Source organism: Aricia agestis, chromosome 6 (assembly GCF_905147365.1).
Source record: "Aricia agestis chromosome 6, ilAriAges1.1, whole genome shotgun sequence".
Lineage (NCBI taxonomy): Eukaryota > Metazoa > Arthropoda > Insecta > Lepidoptera > Lycaenidae > Aricia > Aricia agestis.
In genome coordinates this window covers 11,364,803-11,386,925 of record NC_056411.1, presented here as the reverse complement: position 1 = coordinate 11,386,925, position 22,123 = coordinate 11,364,803, and the positions used below count along the sequence as shown (strand labels likewise).

The following is a 22,123-nucleotide window of genomic DNA, read 5'->3' as shown; positions in this document are numbered from 1 at the left end:
TATTTTTTTTAGCTTTTTATTCAGATTAGCATAATAATATTATTATGCTAATCTGAATAAATTGCGGTGCGTTCGACGCGTACGCCGTACGGTGCTGTGTGCTGACAAAATATATTATGCGATCAGCTTCATAGCGCATCCGCTGCTCGATCGTTTACATTGGTCCGCGCGCAAATAAAAAAAGCCCAAATAAATAAACTAGGTACTTTATTTACATAATGAAATATTTAATCAACAGCTATCAATGCCTTGCTTTTGCCATTTGTTTTATATTTGTAAACTTTTTCTTTTCTTCTAGATTTCCAATACTTAGTTTCTTGTCCTGTTAAAATGACCTCTCCACTTACAGCTACTGAGTTTATTTTATCTGAAAGATAATGTTTAAGAAAATTTATACTACCTATAAAATAGTAAAATATAGTTATGTTACTTGCAACATGAATGTAAATGAAGAACCTTAGGCCTGGTAGCTATCTTATCTCTCGATATAATTATAATTAATTAATAATTATATCTCATATTTAAGTACAATAAATAGTGTACTTAAAAGAAAATAATACCATTTTCACTAGATTCTTCGTCTTCATTGTCTAAAAATCTTCTTTTAGATTGGGATTTTAATTTTTTTGAGTTAATGTTATGGTTTTCAGTATATTTGTCGTTAATTTCTTCACAAGACAGAAATCCCTTGGAGTCCCTAAATAGTTTTACACCACCTTCAATTTTGCTTGCCCTGGAACAAAATATTATATTATAATTAAAAAAAAAACATTGATAATAATTAGTATAAGATTCACATACACTTGTCTATATAAATGAAATTCTCTTATGAGATATTATGATTTTTTAATTTTTTTTTGCATAAAATTAGTGGGCAAACGAGCAAATGGGGTTAAAAGATAAAAAGTTACTACTGTCACATAGGTGGACACACTCACCATATCAGAAATAAAAATCATAGAAGGTATAAAAATATAAACATAAAAATATAGAAGAATTCCAAACAACTCCTTGGAGCACTCCCCGCAATACATGCAGTTGAGGAATCAAAGATTTTCATCAAGCATCAACTTTTACCTGCCACAAGCAGATTTAAATGTAAGTATTAAATAAAAAAAAATATACTACTCACATTAAATCACACTTATTGTGAACATCAACATATTCAATTGTCTTACTTAAAATTGCTGATATTTTGTCTCCAATTTGCTTTTGAAGCTTGTCTGGTACTTTAACATCATTATAATGACTTGAGACTTCCAAATATCGTTCAGAAGGACGTTTTTGGTCTGTAATTTATACAAAGAGGTAAAAAAGATGTAGTGCTCTAAACACCTGTATCAAAGATCTCTGTCAGTGTGATATGTAGTACTTGTGCGGAGTCTAAGCAGCTTTAACCTCTTGAACCCCACCGACACCTTAACGTGCCACCCGTAAAAATACCTCTGTGTACCACGTTAATGAGCCACCTGATGCACTCGACCTCACGCTGTTTTGTAACTTATTTTAGTGTGTTTAAGATTAAATTTCGTTTGTTCCATACATTATTTTTAAGAGTATGAAGTTGGCTACAAAAAGAATGCACTAAATTAGTTCCTGATAGGTGCAAATTTTGTAAAACTTGAAAATAAAATTCGAAAAATTTGAATGGGGCCATAGAACGCGGTATTTGAGGCTCAATAGAATTTTAACATCCTGGTATTCGAGAGGTTAAATTAAAAATTTAAGCACTTGCTGCTAGCCAAATTTTCAGCTCGGCTTCATAATCCACATCTAGGTATAATGTATGGTAGCTGTTATGGTGCTCTGTAATATAATTACTCTATAGTCTATACTATAGGATTGTATTTCTGTATGGAACAAGTCCCGGGAACGAAAGGCAAAGTCTCTGCGTTCTTCTGTGCGAGTAATTCGGGGTTAATTTATCTATAAGATTATTGTTTTGGATAGAAAATACCTGGTTGTGATTGAGTAGTAGGTTGATTTAATGATTTTATAAAAGAAGTGTCTACAACGTCTTTAAAGCGTGAAAGATCTTCATCTGATGAATCACTGTCACTCATTATAATTATACACTTTACTTTAACGGATGTTTAAACAGGAATTTTCTAAAGATCGAGCGTATAGGTACCTACTAATTACTATCAGATATGAGATAACAACACGAAAACAAATTACTTCTTGACAATTGACATATGACAGTTGACAGTTGACACTTTTTTTCTTATTATGGCACTTCGGCTATTTAACCATGGCCAGTGTCGAGAAAACAATATTCTATAGGGACCGTGCAGAGCGATGACACTGCCACTAGTGACGAGTAGCCGAAACTTTTACGAAAATTTTATTGTCAAGCTCTAGTCAAGCTACGGAAAATTATAAGATTTCTTGAGAAATTTAAGTATTTTTCAATAATTATTTCAGTTATTGTTGTATTCCCGGATGTTCTAATACATACAAGAAAAATAAAGGCAAATCGAACGATGTATACTATTTTCCTGCCAAAAGTATTCACATGCCTTGGCTTATTGAAAAACGAAAGAAATGGATAAAATCCGGTAAAAACATACGTAAGCATTTAAAAAGTTCCATGAATGTTATGTGTAGACTTGTAAAAAACACTGAATTTTAACTTGATTATAAACGTAAATTCATTTTTGATGAACACAAAATGAACCTAACCTATAACCGTTGCTTCTTTCAGTAAACATCCAAACTGGCTTCCATCTAAATTGATATAGGTACATACATAAGCACCGCTCATTTAATTGGCATAAATTTGCATCAAAAGTAAGGATAATTTGGAAAAGTCCTGCCAGGAATTCAACACTGAGGATAGTATTGAACTTGAACCATCTTGTCAAAGTGTTGGTTCTCAAAAGGATGATTCTTCAAGTAGGAAAAAGATTAATAGTGCAGTCTTTGTATGTTATTTAAATAATACATAAATAGTGTTTGCACTGTTGAGGTACACTAGTTAAAAATAGTGACAGACAAAAGTTGTAAAGATGGTATCGAGCGAATCGCAGAAGGTTGATGAAATAAAAGCATTTATTTTAGTGAACTTGTTTTATTTTATTAATCCACAAGCATTTTCAGTAATTATTATAAGTATTTTTGCATCATCATTATTTTACTGCAATATTTATCAAGTTTTTACTTTCTATACTGATGGATGCTACTAATTACTTTTTCAGATATTTTCTTAGATAACTAGATAAGCTTTATATACATTTTTATTCACGCTTTCGTTCTTTGTTTACGGGTAGAAACTCATCCATACTCAATTTTATAAATGTGAAAGTTGTGCGAAAGTGTGTCTGTCTGTTAGCACTTCACGCCCAAACCGCTGAACCAATTTTGCTGAAATTTGGTATGGATTTACTTTGAGCCCCGGGAAAGGACATAGGATACTTTTTATTCCGGGAAAATGTACGGTTCTCGCGCGATAAATGATTTTTGGCGCAACGGAGTTGCGGGCGTCATTTAGTCTTTTACTTTAATCCTTCGACCGCGGATTCTTGGAAATCTGTTGTTGTTCTCGCGGCCGCATGTGGCAACTTGGGAGTGTAAGTATTAAATCATTTTATAGTCTAAAACATAAAAAAAAACACTAAACTAGCCGGGGTCAAAGAGAATGCGAAGCCAAAGTCACTCGAAAGTTACTTCTTTTACTCGCATCGTGTCGCTGCTGTCGAATTACGACGCCCTCTATAGTTTCTGCACGGTCCCTATAGGGACCGTGCAGAGCGATGACACTGCCACTACGAAACTTTTACGAAAATTTTATTGTCAAGCTCAAGTCAAGTTAGGGAAAATTAAAGGATTTCTTGAGAAATTTGAGTATTTTCAGGAATTAAAATGAATTGTTTTATTCCCGGATGTTCTAATACATACAAGAAAAATAAAGGCAAATCGAACGATGTAAGATTTTACTATTTTCCTGCCAAAAGTATTCACATGCCATGGCTTATTGAAAAACGAAAGAAATGGATAAAAGCCGGCAAAAACATACGTAAGTATTTAAAAAGTTCCATGAATGTTATGTGTAGACTCGTAAAAACACTGAATTTTGTAGATTATAACCGTAAATTAATTTTTGATGAACACAATACTTTTACGGGTACGTTTACGGGTAGAATCCCATCTTTAATAATTTAAACCATTTTATAGTCTAAAACATAAAAAATCACATAAAAACTATCCGGGGTCAAAGAGAATGCGAAGCCAAAGTCACTTACAAGTTACTACTTTTACTCGCACCGTGTCGCTGCTGTCGAATTACGACGCCCTCTATAGTTTCTGCACGGTCCCTAATTTCAGCATCGTTTTTAGGGTTCCGTACCCATAGGGTAAAAACGGGACTCTATTATTAAGACTTCAATGTCTGTCTGTCCGTCTGTCTGTCTCCAGGCTGTATCTCAAAAACCGCTATAGATTTCTGATCAAAGATTGTGTAGTATATTCTGTTGCCGCTATAACAACAAATACTAAAAACAAAATAATTTGAATGTAGGGGGGCTCCCATTAACTCCCATATAACGTTTTTTTTTGCTATTTTTTGCTTGATATATTCAATAATGGAAACAGGTAGACACTTGAAATGTTCACAAAATAGGTATTCAGTTGTATTTATATTTTAATAATTGATAATAAAATAAATAATTAAGGGGGGCTCCTATACAAAAAAGAAAAAAAATATTTTTGGCTATTCTTGCTCTATACAGTGTGTAACAAAAATAAGTGATACTTAATACTTTAGGGTGTGTACGTGTTCCTTGTAGAGAAGTCACTGTGAAAGTAGCAGCGCTGAAAGATGATTTTTTTTTTACTTTTGTATGGGCAAGGGCCCGAGCGTCACGAGTTTCCCGCGAAAAGTGAAACATTTTTTTTGTCTTTCAGCGCTGCTACTTTCACAGTGAACTCTTTACAAGGAACACGTACACACCCTAAAGTATTATCACTTATTTTTGTTACACCCTGTATACTGGTACGGAACCCTTCGTGCGCGAGTCCAACTCGCACTTGGCCGATTATTCTTTATTGTCAGGTCTAAATTGAGTCTAAAGTAAGTTCACTCGGCGTAACTGGGCGGTAGCGGTCATTAGCGGTCATATTAGGTAGCGGTCCCTGTCAAAAACTTGTCATTTTCTATATAAACCGCGATTGACAATAAGGTGTCAGATGCTGTCAATCGCGGCTTTGTATAGAAAATGACAAGTTTTTGACAGGGAGTCAATGACCGCTACCGCCAAGTTACGCCGAGTGAACCTTAGTCAAAGTCTAAGTAAAAGTCTTGATACCTACAGTCAAGAAGTCAAGTCGGTCGATTCAGTAAAGTGTTAGACGCTTTACTGAAACTTTCGACGGAGTTTTGGAGGGAACACAAAAAAGCACGTTTCTGGAAGTTCACAGCGTTTGCCTACACGTCTTGTGCACGATAACGAATATCTCATGGTTAATATTCTACAAATATTACACATTAAAAACAGCTACTTACCTACTTATTTTAGGAAAATAATACAAAAACACAACAGCACTCAGATTTCACATTCCCGGAAAAACTCCTTTGTCAAAGTTACATTTTATTTTGTAATGAACAGATGACAGACGTTACACAGGGAGGCATATTATCAAAGCGCACGGATTACGGAAGAGCGCAGGCCCCAAGTAATATACTTACCAGTGGCGAAGGGTGAATATTTTCGGAAGGGAAGCCGGAGTAAAAAATCTACTTACCATAACGCTCAGCACTGAAGTTCAACAATGTTCGAGTTTCAAGTTTGATAATGATGCCTTTGAAAAATGCCTTCTGAGTTAAGTTGTATGCGTGACGGCACATACGGTCATTCAAAACTAAGTTTGGAAAACGAAGTTTCCTTCGACAGCAAATAATCTGTCAGACAACAGTCTCAGCTGTACGAGTCACAATTAACAAATCACATTACAAATTAATTTAAATTCGCGACACTGCACTCTTCTTAACGCTAAATATAGTGTTCTCGAACGGGAGTTCCAAAAAAAAACCGATTTAATTTAAAACATTTATTAAAATAGAATTACAATTATTCTTATAACTTTTAAAACACTTTTCTAACAGAGCTATTCTGTATAAAAAGACTATATCCTAAACTACAATTAGTACCGACCCCGATCGATGTAAGATCTGAAGTGAGTTAACTAACTACCAAAATCAGGTCCCACGGAGTTGGGACCACCACGATGATGCGGCGGCAGCATTTCCAGTATTCCGTCGTCTTTCGCAACTTTATTAAGAAACTGCATCTGTATAGCCTGAGAGGCGGCACCACTTTATGTATGCTTCAAGTTTATTATAGTCCAAGAGATGTTTTGACTGCAGCTGACTGATGATGATGATGTCCTTATACAGTATACTGATGTTCGGCAAATCTGTGCTAAGTCCGGTTTTCATAGAGGGTGCATATGTAACACCTCCCCCCACAGTTCGGCGACTATTTCGAAAGTTTTGATAAAGTTGCCGAAATATCGCTGTGATCTACTGCTATTTCAGCAGGGTGCTGTCTTCTTTCTTCTAGAGGTATAAGGGAGTTTTCTTCTACGTCGCGACGACTTCTGCGGAGGCTTCTTCGGTGCATATTATATTTGCATAGGATATATGATGCACATAGTATAACTGCAATCGATATTATATAAAATGGGATGTTTGTATGGTACAAACTAAGTTGTAAATTTTTGTCTAGTTGTATGGGGTTTTGGAATATAACTTTCTCATTAATAGAGTGAAGATTTTGGAGATCGATTGAGTTTAAGGTTGCATGGGTGTGATATGTGCTTCCATTACGTTCTTGATACCTCGGTAGTTCTATTATTTTCAGGGGGTGACCTTTTATGTGATCATCGGAGTTGAAGATTGTGAATGTAGACGTCTTGAAGTAGCAGTTTGCTGGAACGGTAGTCAAGTAGCATCCCTGAAGGCTTCTGTATTGTTCTTGTCCACATGATGTTCTTACTTTCGTGATGTTCGGAAAATTCATTGTAAAATGTCTATCGTCTAGTTGTTCGACTGCTCCTTTTTTTTTTTTTTTTTTTTTATTGTTTCCCCTATACATAATACAGGACAATTACTGCATGGTTTTGCCTGGTTACATTGTTGTGATTATTTATTTAATTACCATTAATTTTTACATTTATTATTTATAAATTTACTTACACATTATTTATATCTTTATTGTTTTGCTTTTTATCTTTTCTATTAAGTATTACTTTATCTATTTCACATTATTCATATTCTACAGGGTGTAACAAAAATAAGTGATAATACTTTAGGGTGTGTACGTGTTCCTTGTAGAGAGTTCACCGTGAAAGTGGCAGCTCTGAAAGACGAAATTTTTTTTTCACTTTTGTATGGGCAAGGGACCGAGCGTCACGAGTTTCCCCATACAAAAGTGAAAAAATTTTTTGGTCTTACAGTGCTGCTACTTTCACAGTGAACTCTCTACAAGGAACACGTACACACCCTAAAGTATTATCACTTATTTTTGTTGCACCCTGTATATATTGTATACTCACTTCTTGATATTACCTTATTTTACATATGACAACAGTCGTTTCTCTATTGTTATTACATTTCTTTACATATTCTAATTTTCATATTTGACACAGTTTCAGCCACGTGTATCCAATTAGACGCTGATTTTATCACATTCTAATTTTTACAAAATTACAATGTTATACAATAAGTGATTTCCATATTCAAAATATTGCCGATTATCTTTCATCTTGCCTTTTTGCCGATATAGATATTAACACTAAAAATATATTTAACATAATATCAGAGAACACTATTTTAATTGATACAATAATAATAAAATACAATAATATAATATACATATAACATTGAAGTATAAAATAATTGCTACAGTAGATACATTGATACGAATACAATATAGTGACACAATACAATTACAATAAATGAAATTTAAATGCAATTACGTTTGTCGCATTTACTGATTAACAAATGCATACAAAGTTTTATGCTGCGTAATTATTATACAGTTACAAAACATAGAATGACATAGTACAATTATTATTACTATACATAATATATGAATACAATTACAACACAACAATTATACTATACAGTTGCATACAAAACACCTTACACATAAAAACATTAGCTGCAATTAAAATATCTGTATTTGGTTTATCAAATACAGACATACTTTTCTGCGGATTTTTTTTTTTTTTTTACCTATACAAAGTTACATAATATATAAAATTTAATATATATTGCTTATTATTAACATGGCTTTCGGCTAACAGTTATTGTGTCATAAATTCTCAGCATTTATCTCGGACAATTATTGAGGCATTACTTGGCACTATCGCGGCGGTGTTATTCTGAGACGTTAAGGCCCGCTTGCGCCAGACTTAACTCTGAGTTAAATTATACTTCGAATTTAAATTCACATCATGTCTTGCACCACCAAGAGTTAGGAATTAACCTCGAGTTAATTTTTTAAATTTTTAACCCACCGATGTCGGAGGGTTAAATCAACTAACTCTGGGTTAGTAATATCAAAACTGAGATTTTTCGGTTATGACTTATGTACTTTGTTGTGTTTAGTAATAGGTACCGATTTTATTTTGTGTTTAACCATGATAAATAATCAGTGGTTGTTATCTGATGATGAAGAAATTATTGAATACATTAGTTCGGACTCGTATTACAGAAGGATTGTAGAACGGACTGATCTGTTTAGGGTCCCGTATTTACTCACAAAGAGACAAAGATTTCCATCGAAGATTTCGCCTAGAAAAAGAAACTGTTCTCTTTTTATTAAATAAAATTGAAAGTAATTGCAATATACAAATGAGCATAAAAAGTAATTCCCTACCAAAGTTTAATAATAATATCATTGGAATAGTGCGTTTTTAGTGAACTCCTTTATAAATAGGTAGACTAGATAAACATTGGACACAAGTGTTTCTTCCCAATTTTTATCATTTTCCGATTAATTAGTTTGCACAATAAGTATATCACAATTCACAACACAATGCGACATAGAACCACGTGTCATTTCAAATCTGACATAAGGAGATAGCCTTATTTAAAGTACTGTGGAGCGAGAGAGAGCAGTACACTTAAATTATTCAGCATTCGCTCTATCATATTTGGCTGGATGTAAAAAGAATGAATGAACATGACATAAGCCCGGGTTAGTTGACTCTGGGATAAATTCTTCTGGTGCAATATGTAGTAAGGTGCATTGGGGCAATCTCGTAAAGTTTTTGGAAGAGTGAGTATATTGTGTCATTGTTTCAAGTTTAGAAGACGAATTTGTATATATTGTTACCTATAACTGTAACATTTTAGTTATAATAAACATATTTCCATGTGAATTGTATATTTTTTAGTTCAAAAGTATTTACGGATTCTGATATAACTACCCCTTTAAAATATAACCCTATTTCTACTTTTCATGGGTAATTTCGAATACTCAAGGGGTAATTTCGAATATCAGCCGAAACACGACCTAATGTAATAATACATTTAAGGCACATATTTATTTTTATTCTATTTTACCCCATACAAAAACATTGTGCATACAAGCCATAGAAGACACCAAACTAAGTTTTGTACCGAAAAATTTTCGAAATTACCCCATCGGGGATGCAGATGTCCTCAACATTTGGAGCAAAGAAATAAATAGAATAAGAACAATAAAAAAGCCAACGAAAGTGGTAGCTAACAGAGATAGAACTATTAACCTATCAATATACAGAAAATCAGCTGGTTAGGGGTGCGTTTTAGGGTTCCGTAGTCAACTAAGTTTTGTTGATTAGTGAACTAAAACGACTAAAACGGTACCCTAATAAGCTGTTTTTTTGTATAATGATAGGTTACTATAGTTATATAATTCAAGAGTAACCTTGTCCTACAAATAGAACAATCCATATTTTAGGACCATCAAATCGGAATATTATATTATGTTGCGCACCCCTGCAAAAGACTATGAAAAAATTTTTGGGGAAATTTCGTTAACAAATTTACCCCACTGGGGTTATTTCGAATGTTTATTAAAAATCATAGCTACAGCAACATAACCTATTCTTAGGAAAGCAAAAAACGTCAAAGCTTCTTTAAAACAAACAAAATATTACGTAACTTACCTAATTTCTGTGTAAAACAATACGGGGTAATTTCGATAATCCCAAAAAATCATAAAATTGCACTTGGCGCGAAAAAATGAACTTAGCGCACATACACTGCCGGCTGACGGCTCGAGGGAAAGGAAGTGGGGGAGGTGATTAAATTGGCGTCTCGGTTAATGTAGCCAGAGCTCAAAATTACTTTCTGTTTGGTAATTATTTGCCATTTTCGGAATATCCCCATTTTTTTTTTCTTCCGAAGTTACCCCAATGCACCTTATGAGTTAAAAATTAAAAACGTTAACACTGAGTTATTAAGCCCTGGGTTATTTATTTAACTCAAAGTTTTGGCGCAAGTGGGCCTAAGTGTGTCTTGAGTACTGTGTAACCACGAGGGCTCCACGTACTCTTCGTCCTCAGGTTCGTATGCCACCGCCGCTCGCGCTATGGCTTCCCACTTGCGTCTAATCGGACACTCCGCGCTGAACGCACTGTGTTCCGTATGTAATCCTTCCTTCTTGCAATTTAAACAGCAGGGTTTTATGCCTGCTTTTAATTCCTCGCATTGTGACCTGTGATGTGGTCCCGAACAATGGCCGCACTTCGCATCGGTTGCGCTTTCGGTGCGGAATCGCCTTCCATGTCCATACCCTAGACAGTGCGAGCACTGTATTAGGGGGGACTGGTCGGCGACTCTCACCCTCTGCATGTCTATATATGCGCGGCCTGCTTTGGTGAAGCACTGCCATATGTCCGGGGACACCTCAAGTATTACATGCTCAGTCTATACTTTACTCGTACCCTATCCTCATCTCCGTCCAGAACGTACTGTATGAGGTGCTTGTTCTGATTACGGATAGCGTCACAGATGTCGTCATCCGTATTCGACTTCAGCACCCCATACAGTATGATCTGGGGGTCCTTATTTCTTACTGTCTCTACCTCAAACTTCTCTCCCGCACACATCACTAACTTTCTCTTTGCCCTGTCTCTTTCGTTTTTGTCTCTAAATCCTATTAAAACTTTCCTCCCCTTCCCTTTTCTAATCCTCTCTACCTGAAATCCTTCCTTTTTCGCTTCTATTATTTTTTCTACGCTATTTACTATCTCCTGTCCTGTCATATCCTTTTCCTTGTCCGTGATCGCTAAGGAGTGGACAGTTATGGGCCCCGATCGCGAAGGTGGGGTTTTCACCACTTCCTTCGCTGCCTTGGCCGCATAACTCTCCACTACCTCGGCGGTATCGTTCCTAGTTTCATTTGTTGTCCTTACATTTAGTTTTTCCACATATTCATCAATCCTACCTACCAACATATCTCTTAACTCCTCCATATTTATATGAATTTTTTTCTTTAATTTTTCATATATTGTGGCCAACAGCCCGTGGCATGCAACTGCATTCGTCACAATTTAGTTTTAGTTCACACTGCACTTCCATTTCTCTCTTGTGTGTGCTTTTTTCCCTAACTTCTCCTGCCGAGCCTCCCCTGAATAACTCCTCTATCTCCTTAATTTTTCCTTCTAACTTTACCAAATTATCTGCTAAACCAGACCTCAAATCTCCTCTCATATTTCTGGTCTGGTTCAACAAATAAATGCTGTGGTAGTGGGATATGATTTTAGCGTTTCCTAATTTAAACGGAAGTACTCCTGGTTCGTCTTGTAGGCTGTCGATTGTCACGTCCTGTCCTCAAGTCAGTTGTGTCAGTAGGTATAACAGAATTATCCTGTAGCAATACAGGGTCCTTAGTACTTCGTTTAAGTCGTGATTTTGCTACGGGACCTCGCTTTCTTTTAGTATAAATATGTATGGGAAGGTCAGCTAAAACTACATCCTGCGTATAGCGCGGGGCGAGTTTCTGACGGGATGCCATAGGGTTCCGTATGTACACTTGCTGATCTGGGGAATATTCACGTTCTGGCTCTCGGTCTCTATTTCTGTTCTCAATTAACTGGGTTCTATTTTTGACCGACTTCCAAAAAGGAGGAGGTAATACGTTCGGCTGTATGTATTTTTTTTTTATGTATGTTCAACGATTACTCAGCCGTTTGTGGTCCGATTTACAAAATTCTTTTTGTGTTGTATAGGGTTTGACTCGAATTTGGTACCATATTCATAAAAGTGGTGACCTGATGATGGGATCCATGAGTAATCGAGGGAACTCCTCAAAATTTATATGGAAACATATAGTGATTTCGATTTTTTCTGAAGTGTTTCAGGCATATACTACCAAAAAGTAAGATTTTGCACCAGGATGTACCCTGGTTCCGAAGGTACCCAACAGAACTTTTGAATCCTTATAGATACAAGTTCGAGGATTTTGGCTTTATTTAAACTACTCCAAGCAAAAACCAATGGATTCTACATTGCATTATTTCTGCTGAACATAGGCTAAATTTTATTTTGGAAAAAATTGGGTTTCGTAAGATATTTGGGTTTTTCGGACGCCAGGTGTAAAATCAACCAGAAAAGTTACTTATTTTGCGTACGCTGCAGAAACTATAAAAGATAGAACCATAAATGTTATAAGTAATTGTAGATCTTATAAATATCTACAAAAAAGTCAGCGACACACTATACTTATCTTTGTCGAGTGAGGCACGATAACCATTTTTTTATTTAAAAATCTTGAATTTTTTTTGGACTACATTTAAACGCGTTTATTTTACTTATGCTATTAATCCTTATGAAAATAAATTATTTCATCACTAAGTAAAGTTTATGTAGATAACATTTGGTCTTTAAATGATTAAAATTGGACGTTTAGTTTTGAAATTATAGCAAAATTAAAATATAACGATAGTGGGCGTCACGCGTGTGCGGGAGGAAGACAATCTGTGCAGTGTGCACTATACTCGTATGCATCCCTTCGGATAATGACTGCGTCCGTGTCGTCGATGTCAGTGTTGGAGTCTGTGAATTGACCTGGTAATCATTTTGCTGACCGAGTCTTTCCTGGGTAGGCTTTTTGCAGCCGTAACCGACATCCACGCGGGCGGAGCCGCGGGCGACCGCTAGTAATAATATGTACAACTCTAAGACAACGAGCTATAAGTAATATAACCTTGTGGTCTCATAGGTAACTAAAAAGGGTAAAATTATTATTTTTTAACAAAAAATTAAAACCGACTTCCAAGGTAAAAACAAAAGTAATATTCTTAAACATAATCTAAAAAGAATCAAATAATTCTTATTCCTTATTATAATGCCGTCTTCAGACTTCGCCTAAACCTCGACTATTTCTGTACTCAATCTTCATGCTTTTGAAGTCGGTACCAGCTTACCTTAGCGTAAGTTCTATGTCAAGGATCTCAGAACTTTTCCGGGCTGGTAGCGACTTCAAAAGTACGAAGATTGAGTACAGACATAGTTGAGGTTTAGGCGAAGTCTGAAGACGGCATTATAATAAGGAATAAGAATTATTTGATTCTTTTTAGATTATGTTTAAGAATATTACTTTTGTTTTTACCTTGGAAGTCGGTTTTAATTTTTTGTTAAAAAATAATAATGTAATGAGATTTCGTTAATTATGTCATATACTTGAGTCATCCTAAGCTTATGGTCTATTATATATTGTTGTAAGAGGTGTTGCGTTAGGTCTATGTCAGTAGGGTCTCTAGGGTCAAAATGTCCAGAAATAAGGTCTATAGGTCGGCATTTTGTAAAGCTGTGAATTGAACTATTGTAGGCTAAAAGGCCGTAGGGCATAAGATTGACACTTGATTCAGTTCTTCTTTCTAGTTTTAATATACGCAAATGTTCGAGAATTGTCGAGTGGAACCTCTCCACTATACCATTATCATTTGGAGCATGGGCAAGAGTTTTGTGGTGCTGAATTTTATGAAGTCTAACGAACTCTAAAAATAATGCATTTGTGAATTCGGTCCCCTGGTCAGTTACTACAGTTAAGGGTAGACCGTGATGGGTACAAAATTTAAGTAAGGCCTGGACGACGCTTAAGGCGGTTCCATCTCTTAGATGGTAAGCCTGGGCATATTTTGAAAAGGCATCAACTAAGGTTAGGTATTTTTCAGAATCGACTGTAAAAAGATCAAGATGAAGGATTTCAAACGGCTTTGTTGGAGGTGGTACTACTGAAAATCTTTGACTAATTGGATTCCTATCGTATTTTGCTTGACCACAAATTCCACATTCATTTATAAATTTAGTTATCGATTCTCTCATTTTTGGCCAATAAAATCTACGAGAAAGAGCGAGGAAGCATTCGTTAATACCACGGTGGTTAGTTTTTCCTACATGGTATTTTCCAATAATTTCATTTTGTTTTAAATAATCATTAACATTTTCTAACTCAGTTTTTGTAAGAATTAATTTCATAGCGGAACTTTTGAACTTATTTTGCAGTATGGGAACAATTTTATACATGGCTAAAGGTGGGTCTATGATCAGTCCTGTTTTAATTTTTGGGTCCACATATTCTTTTATTGCATTTACTACGTAATTTTCTAAATTGGATTCCGATATTTGAATAGTGGTTTTTGTATGAGTCTCAAATGGTTTGGTAACTGTCGGTCGTTTCTTAATGTCTCCTACTACTACTAGAGATATTTGCCTACTAAACTTATTTAACGGATCATCAGATATAGGAATTTCTAGGATGGGATCTTCTGCGCTGGAGTGGACGGTGACTGTAGAGGATCTGTGAGCGGTAAGTGTTGAGGAACCTGATGGGGATTGAGGTCTGTCTGTTTCAGACACATTTACTATGATAGAACTGACGTCCACATTGTTAATTTCTATTCTTGCTAAGGCGTCGGCATTTGTATTACATTTGCCTTGCTTGTAGATAGGTGTAAAATTGTATTCGCTTAGTTTTAAACGCCATCTAGTGAGTCTTGAACCGGGCTCTTTAAGGTTCATAATCCACTGAAGTGGCTTATGATCTGTTACTACTTTAAATTTTCTACCGAATAAATAGGGGCGGAAATATTTTGTACCAAAAACTATAGCTAAAAGTTCCTTTTCAATTGTACTGTAATTAATCTCACTAGTGTTTAAGGTCCTAGATGCGTATGCTATTGGTCTATCGCTACCGATAGGTCCTTGAGAGAGAACTGCTCCTATTGCGTAATTTGAGGCGTCTGTAGTGAGGATAAATTCCTTACAGGTATACCGTTAGAATTAATCAAACGAGAAGCATGAGCCTACTCCATCCCGAACAAATTGCTGCACTAACTAAACATAGTCTAATAAATCTAGTTAAAACATTAAGGTTTCCGTCAAATTCCGGCACTAACCGTAAAAATATCATCTAAATTCGACATATTTAATAAATTATAATCTACTGAAAAGTTTTCACAAAAAAATAAATTTTCCTGCGACTCGTCTAAAATTCCTAAATCTCTATTTGCGTCTACTAAATTATTTCTACTGCTATTACTAATTCTAGGATTCCGTGATTACCTTGGATGGAAAATCTTGGAAAATTATATTAAAATTATAGGATAAAAAGGAAGCAACTATAGATAGAAACTAAAGCACTTACATGTACATTCTGGTCTCTGCTGGATCAATTTCTGGATCTCACACACACCCGAATTTCACTACTCCCGGAACACTTTCGTAGGTTCTGGATTTTCCGTAATTTTGGAAAAATCCCCAAGACTGCGCCAATTATAGTGTTCTCGAACGGGAGTTCCAAAAAAAAACCGATTTAATTTAAAACATTTATTAAAATAGAATTACAATTATTCTTATAACTTTTAAAACACTTTTCTAACAGAGCTATTCTGTATAAAAAGACTATATCCTAAACTACAATTAGTATTCCGTCGTCTTTCGCAACTTTATTAAGAAACTGCTTGAGTGGTCTTATCTGCATAGCCTGAGAGGCGGCACCACTTTATGTATGCTTCAAGTTTATTATAGTCCAAGAGATGTTTTGACTGCAGCTGACTGATGATGATGATGTCCTTATACAGTATACTGATGTTCGGCAAATCTGTGCTAAGTCCGGTTTTTATAGAGGGTGCATATGTAACACGCTTTAAAACAAATAACATTCAAAACAACACAACAACAACACTCATCCGCCATTTGACTCATAACAATTTTACTTCATGACTCATCTTTCTCGCTCGCACTTGTGCGTTGCTATAGTGCTCTCAGCCTATCTTGTCTCTAGCGTTTATTCACCCTACCGCTACCATGTTTTAGAAAATCTTGACGTAATTTATCGTTCTCTATACAAATCGTGACAGAAAACGAAGCGATAGAAGTTTCATAATACCTCATCCAAATACGTAGCGTCGTAACTTAGAAATTTGCAATTTTTGAAGTTGGATTTACTTAATTACGATATTATTAGCAAATTCATGTTATTTTTATCGTAATTATGATAATAATTGATATTTTTGTGAAAAACTCTGTTTAAATTTTTTTCATAAATATTGGGTTTTTCGTAGTTTTATACATGTTAAATAAACAGTTTATAAATTATATCATCCGATAAAAGGGAATCATTATTTTTTTATGAAAACTACACAAAAATATCAAGAAAATAAAAAAATATATTTTTCACCAGCTGTCATATACAGAAATCCAAAATTTCAAGTTACTCCTGTTTTATCGCGAGTACCTTTGACGAGCCTTTTACAACAGGGGTACTGAACGTTGGTCACCTTTTTTATGTTTGCACATGAACACGGAATCGCCTTAAGCTCACTATAGAAATGACTATGATATAATATTATTACAATGTTCCATAGAATAAAAATATTATTATTCTGTGAAAGCTAAAATATGTATATTCAAAATGATTGTTATAATAGTAGGCACTAGCGGTTCCGACGGATTTTACTCCGACTTATTGAACCGACTTTATGAAATTAAAATTGTCAGAAGCGGTAAAGTTACATTATTTTAAATAATGTTATGCAACGATGGTATCATTCTTATATTATTTTCTAATTTTTCACGTAATTTTAATCATTGCTTTATAACAATAACTTTCCTCTAAAATTAACGATACGAGCTCGAGCATAACAAAAAATAATAAGCTAAATCAGTTCACGTAAAACCGTTTTGCTTTCTTCGGATAATCGACAACTAATGAAAATGGAGTTGAATCAAAAACAGAAAATTATTATTGAACCACGAGGATACGTAAGCAATACGTATTCTTGGGCACAGGCTGGTGAGTACTATATCTCAACTATACTATATATCAACTCTATGCATTAATTTTATGCACACGATGATTAGCGGTCCAAACGGTGAATTCAAGCGCAAAACTCACGTCATTTTTATTATAAGCACATATATAACATCTTCACCTGCACCTAAACGAAAAAAAACTATGCTAAGCATTGGAGAACAAAATATAATATGAAAGGAACAAAATCATACTTCTTGGAAAGAGTCCGAGAAGTAAAAGATAACTACCGAAATTATGCTGTTGATGAGATGGCCAAGATTAAAGGTGTCGAAATACTGCGGCTTCCGCCATATCCTACGAATAACAAAAACTAAGGAATCGTAACTCCCATACTATTACCGTTTTAAATTTGGTTCCTTTTGATCTGTAATGTAACGTCAGCCTAGTACCGCTCAAGGTCACCTAAATATTGCAAATGTATTGAAGTGTGTACCTTGGGTACACTTTTTTGACAAGTATTGTGGAGCATGTTTTTTGACGGAGTTACTTTTCCTGAGTTTTTATTATTCGTAGGCCATATCACTGTGAACTAAAACCGATTGAGCTTATTTGGGCGGACGTCAAAAATTACATTGCTAGAAATAATACATTTAAACTTTGCGACGTTAAACATTTATTGGAAGATGGCTTAGCAAAAATCACACCCGAAAAGTGGAGTAACTGTATAAACCACGTAAAAAAGTTGAGATGAAATGAGAAAATTACACTCTTTGAATAATTCTACAATAGATACATTTATAATTCATGTTAATGATGATGAAAGTAGAGACTGAGAGATAAGGAAGTGAATAATATTATGAAAAAGGAACTAACGCTGTTTTCATTCAAAAACGTCATTTTGACAGTTCTCCAATTTACCAGTATTCATTTAAAGCCTTGGTGCACTATAATATGTTCTAAATTGTAATTTTCCATCTTTTTAGTAAAAGATGGCCCCGTGCGAGTTTTTTACGCCGGTTCTTCTCGCCGGGTTAGTTCCCGAACCGGTGGTAGGCACCTTAGTATCGACGTTCGGAACAGTTTTTGTAAAAAATTACTCTGAATAAAAATATTTTGATTTGATTTGATTTGAATGTTTGTGTATGTGCGTGTGTAGGTATGTAAGTCGACAAACTCCACTTTTCTGGTGTGATTTTCGCTAAGTCATCTTCCAATCTGTGTTCTATCTGTGTTTGTGGCCATAATATTTAAATAGTCGTAATAAACATACAACTCAACATGCGACTCACAACTCACAAATTACGCTCGTTTGGATTCACCCTAAGACCGCCTTTTTGTACATAGTTTTCATAATTGTGTTTTTAAGTTTGAGTATAGTTTTAAGATACACAAAATAAATAAACAATTTTCTGTTCTTTTCTATTCTACTTCATATTATTTTATTTATACTCAGAAAAATAATTCGTAAGAAAAAAGGTTCGTGATACATGGCGGGGTCACGCTTCCTCTAGCTTGCTCTACCACGATACACGCGGTCATTTGAATTTGGAAATTTTTTGACAGTTATGTCATACAAACGATGCGATAGATATCGCTACATCTGTAAAATTAGAATACAGTGGTAGACGAAAGGCCGATAACCGCTAGAGACAGGACTGAGCGATTGGACCATAATTAACCTTTCTCCGTAATAACTCGCCGAGTATCGGCTTATTTCCGAGTATATTGGCGCGTGGTAGAACGAGACAGAACATGACGATCAGTTCACAGGAATGATTATTATTTTTAACAAAAAATTAAAACCGACTTCCAGGGTAAAAACAATAATAATTTATAATGAACCAAAAAGTGTTAAATAATTCTTACTCTTTAATGTGCCTAATGCATAACTCTCCTAAACCTCAACTATTTCTAATTTCTATGTACACAATCTTCATTGTTTTGAAGACGGTACCAGCTAAGAATGCTGAGTTCTATGACAAAATATTTTTAATATTTAAGACTGGTACCGACTTCAAAATAATGAAGATTGTGTACATAGAAATAGTTGAGGCTTAGGAGAGTTATGCATTAGGCACATTAAAGAGTAAGAATTATTTAACACTTTTTGGTTCATTATAAATTATTATTGTTTTTACCCTGGAAGTTGGTTTTAATTTTTTGTTAAAAATAATAATTTCACTCTTTTTAGTCATATTTAATAAGCTGGTTTTTTGTACAGACCAATGTGCTATGCTTAGTGACTTTGGATCCGACAGCTCGCTCTTAATCAAGCAATGATAAAATTAATGTTCATACGCCTGTCTTTAAAGGCTCTAAAGTACTGTTCAGTGAATTTATTTCTGTCATTACACTCATGGAAACTCATCAGCTCAACATAATATAATATTATGCTCAAATATAACTATAATCGTCCTTATAAATTTTAAGGAGAATAACATACCTCATAGATCTTATGATCAAATTGCTAACTTGGTAACCTAAACACCAAGATCGAATCATTTACATTGAAATAACATTATAATTTTGTAAATCGTTCGACAAATTCGGGGTTCGTTCTTAAAGACGATTAAAAGTAAGTACCAATAATAAGGGTTATAATTAGATAATTCATGGTGTGGTGACTGGTGGTAGTGATAATGATGAATGTAACTTGCATAGTAGCATATGCTTTCAGTTCTTAAACCAACTCCGAAACCCCCAAACTTGTATTTATAAGGAATCCGGAGTTCTCTTAGCACCTTCGGAACCATGGTATATCTTATTGCAAAATCTTGCTTTTTGGTAGCTTAGGTTATACTTCATAAAAAATTGAAATCACTATATGTTTCCATATAAATTTTGAGGAGTTCCCTCGATTACTCATGGATGTATGGTGGAATGGTGGTGATGATGATGATAATTAAGGAAATTTGCACAGTAGTATATGCTTTCAGTTCTTAAGACAACGCCGAAACCCCCAAACATGTATCTATAAGGAGTAAGGAGTTCTGTTCACCACCTTCGAACCATGGTATATCTTGTTGCAAAATCTTACTTTTTGGTAACATATGCCTGGAATACTTCATATGAAACCAAAAAAATCATATGTTTCCATTTGAATTTTGAGGAGTTCCCTCGATTACTCATGGATCCCATCATCAGGTACCACTTTTCTGAACATGGTACCAAATTGGAGTAATACCCTATACAACAAAACAAAAATTTTGTTAATCGGTTCACAAACGGCGGAGTAATCGTTGAACATACATAAAAAAAAAAATAATATCTACAGCCGAACGTATAACCTCCTCGTTTTTGGAAGTCGGTTAAAAAGGACAGATGCTTACTATGAAATATCGTTGTATGAAGAAATAACCCGCTAATTTATCGGCTTCTATCGGAGATGCCTATATAAATTTGTAGGCGATTAATTATTAATTCAAACTATTTCAAGTGAGAGAAAAATTTATTGCATATAAAATTTTGTAGGCGTTTAGTGAATTCAAAGTTTTTTAAGTACGGTATGTAAAATATTTATTAGATAAAAATTTATTTGGCCCATAGATTCGATTTTCCAAAAGGGAAGCCGACGGGAATCGGGTTATATGGACTCTTCGCCACTGAATTACTTACGTATGCCTCCCTGGCAATAATTATTGCTCTTATCTATAACAGATAAGAGCAAAATGTGATGATCACAGAAATTATGTAGTAAGTGACTATTTTTACAAATTGAAATAATTAGAACTCAACTTGTTCTGAATATAACTAAAAGTACTTACTAATGTAATTAACATTACCAAAATATTAGAAACAGAAAAACAAAACAACTTTACTTCTTTCATCTACTCGCCACTAGATGGCGCTTTTAAGGCTATGTGTAAGCTGGTGATTTTTTTCATTTTTATTTGTTTTTATTAAATTAAAATATAATGTTACTAGCTGTCCCGGTAAACGTTTCTTTGCCTTACTTAAAAAGTATTTCAGCCATATTATTTTATTGAAGTGACTAAATAATTATGTCACCATGGCAACGTCCATCGCTATCCCGTCGCACAAACAATGGTCGCCGTCAGTCTCGAGTTGTAATAATTTACTATTATTTATTCAACAAATGCACTTATCAATATACTAAGTACCCAGTAGCCGATTCTCAGACCCACTGAATATGCATATTACTTATATTTGGTCAAAATCAGCAAAGCCGTTTCGGAGGAGTACGCGGCCTAACATTGTGACACGAGAATTTTATATATAAGATTTTTTATGATATAATATTTATAATATAATTATTATTGTAACTGAAACTGAAAGATAAATTTGATTATTGTATTTTCACTCTCAAGCTGAATAATAATAATACCTATGGTACAGCTGCAGTGGTAGTAGGATTAGTGGTACACAAAATTTTCCTTTTATGTAGGTACCTGAAAATGTACTTGAAAATGTAAAATTTACAGAAAACAGTACGGTACTTTGCTTGAATGTATTCCACTCTCTACATAAGTTAAAATTTATAGAAAGCTCTTTTGACGTAATAATAATATTATATTGAATAGTAATTAAGTATTATATCTTTAAACGAGCAATTCTTGTATATATATATATATATATATATATATATATATATATATATATATATATATATATATATATATTTAGAATTGGAATCTCGGAATCGGCTCCAACGATTTTCATGAAATTTAGTATATAGGGGGTTTCGGGGGCGATAAATCGATCTAGCTAGGAATCATTTTTAGAAAATGTCATTTTATTCGTGTTTTATCGAATACCGAGCAAAGCTCGGTCAAATAGCTAGTTATATTTTAACGCTACCTGTGTTTTGACTTTTGTTAGAGAAAATGTGAAATTGATGCTGTTTTTTAGGG

At 34.5% G+C, this 22,123-nt stretch overlaps 1 protein-coding gene across 1 annotated transcript; it reads right to left on the bottom strand.

The window, feature by feature from the left end:
- Window positions 1-210: 210 nt before the first annotated feature.
- Window positions 211-2,120, bottom strand: LOC121728384. Its single transcript, XM_042116560.1, has 4 exons — window positions 1,958-2,120; window positions 1,133-1,289; window positions 561-733; window positions 211-367 (listed from the first exon to the last, which is right to left on the bottom strand). Exons 1-4 carry the CDS (start codon window positions 2,061-2,063, stop codon window positions 228-230), a joined length of 576 nt encoding a protein of 191 aa, XP_041972494.1. The 5' UTR covers window positions 2,064-2,120; the 3' UTR covers window positions 211-227.
- Between the last annotated feature and the right edge of the window lie 20,003 nt (window positions 2,121-22,123).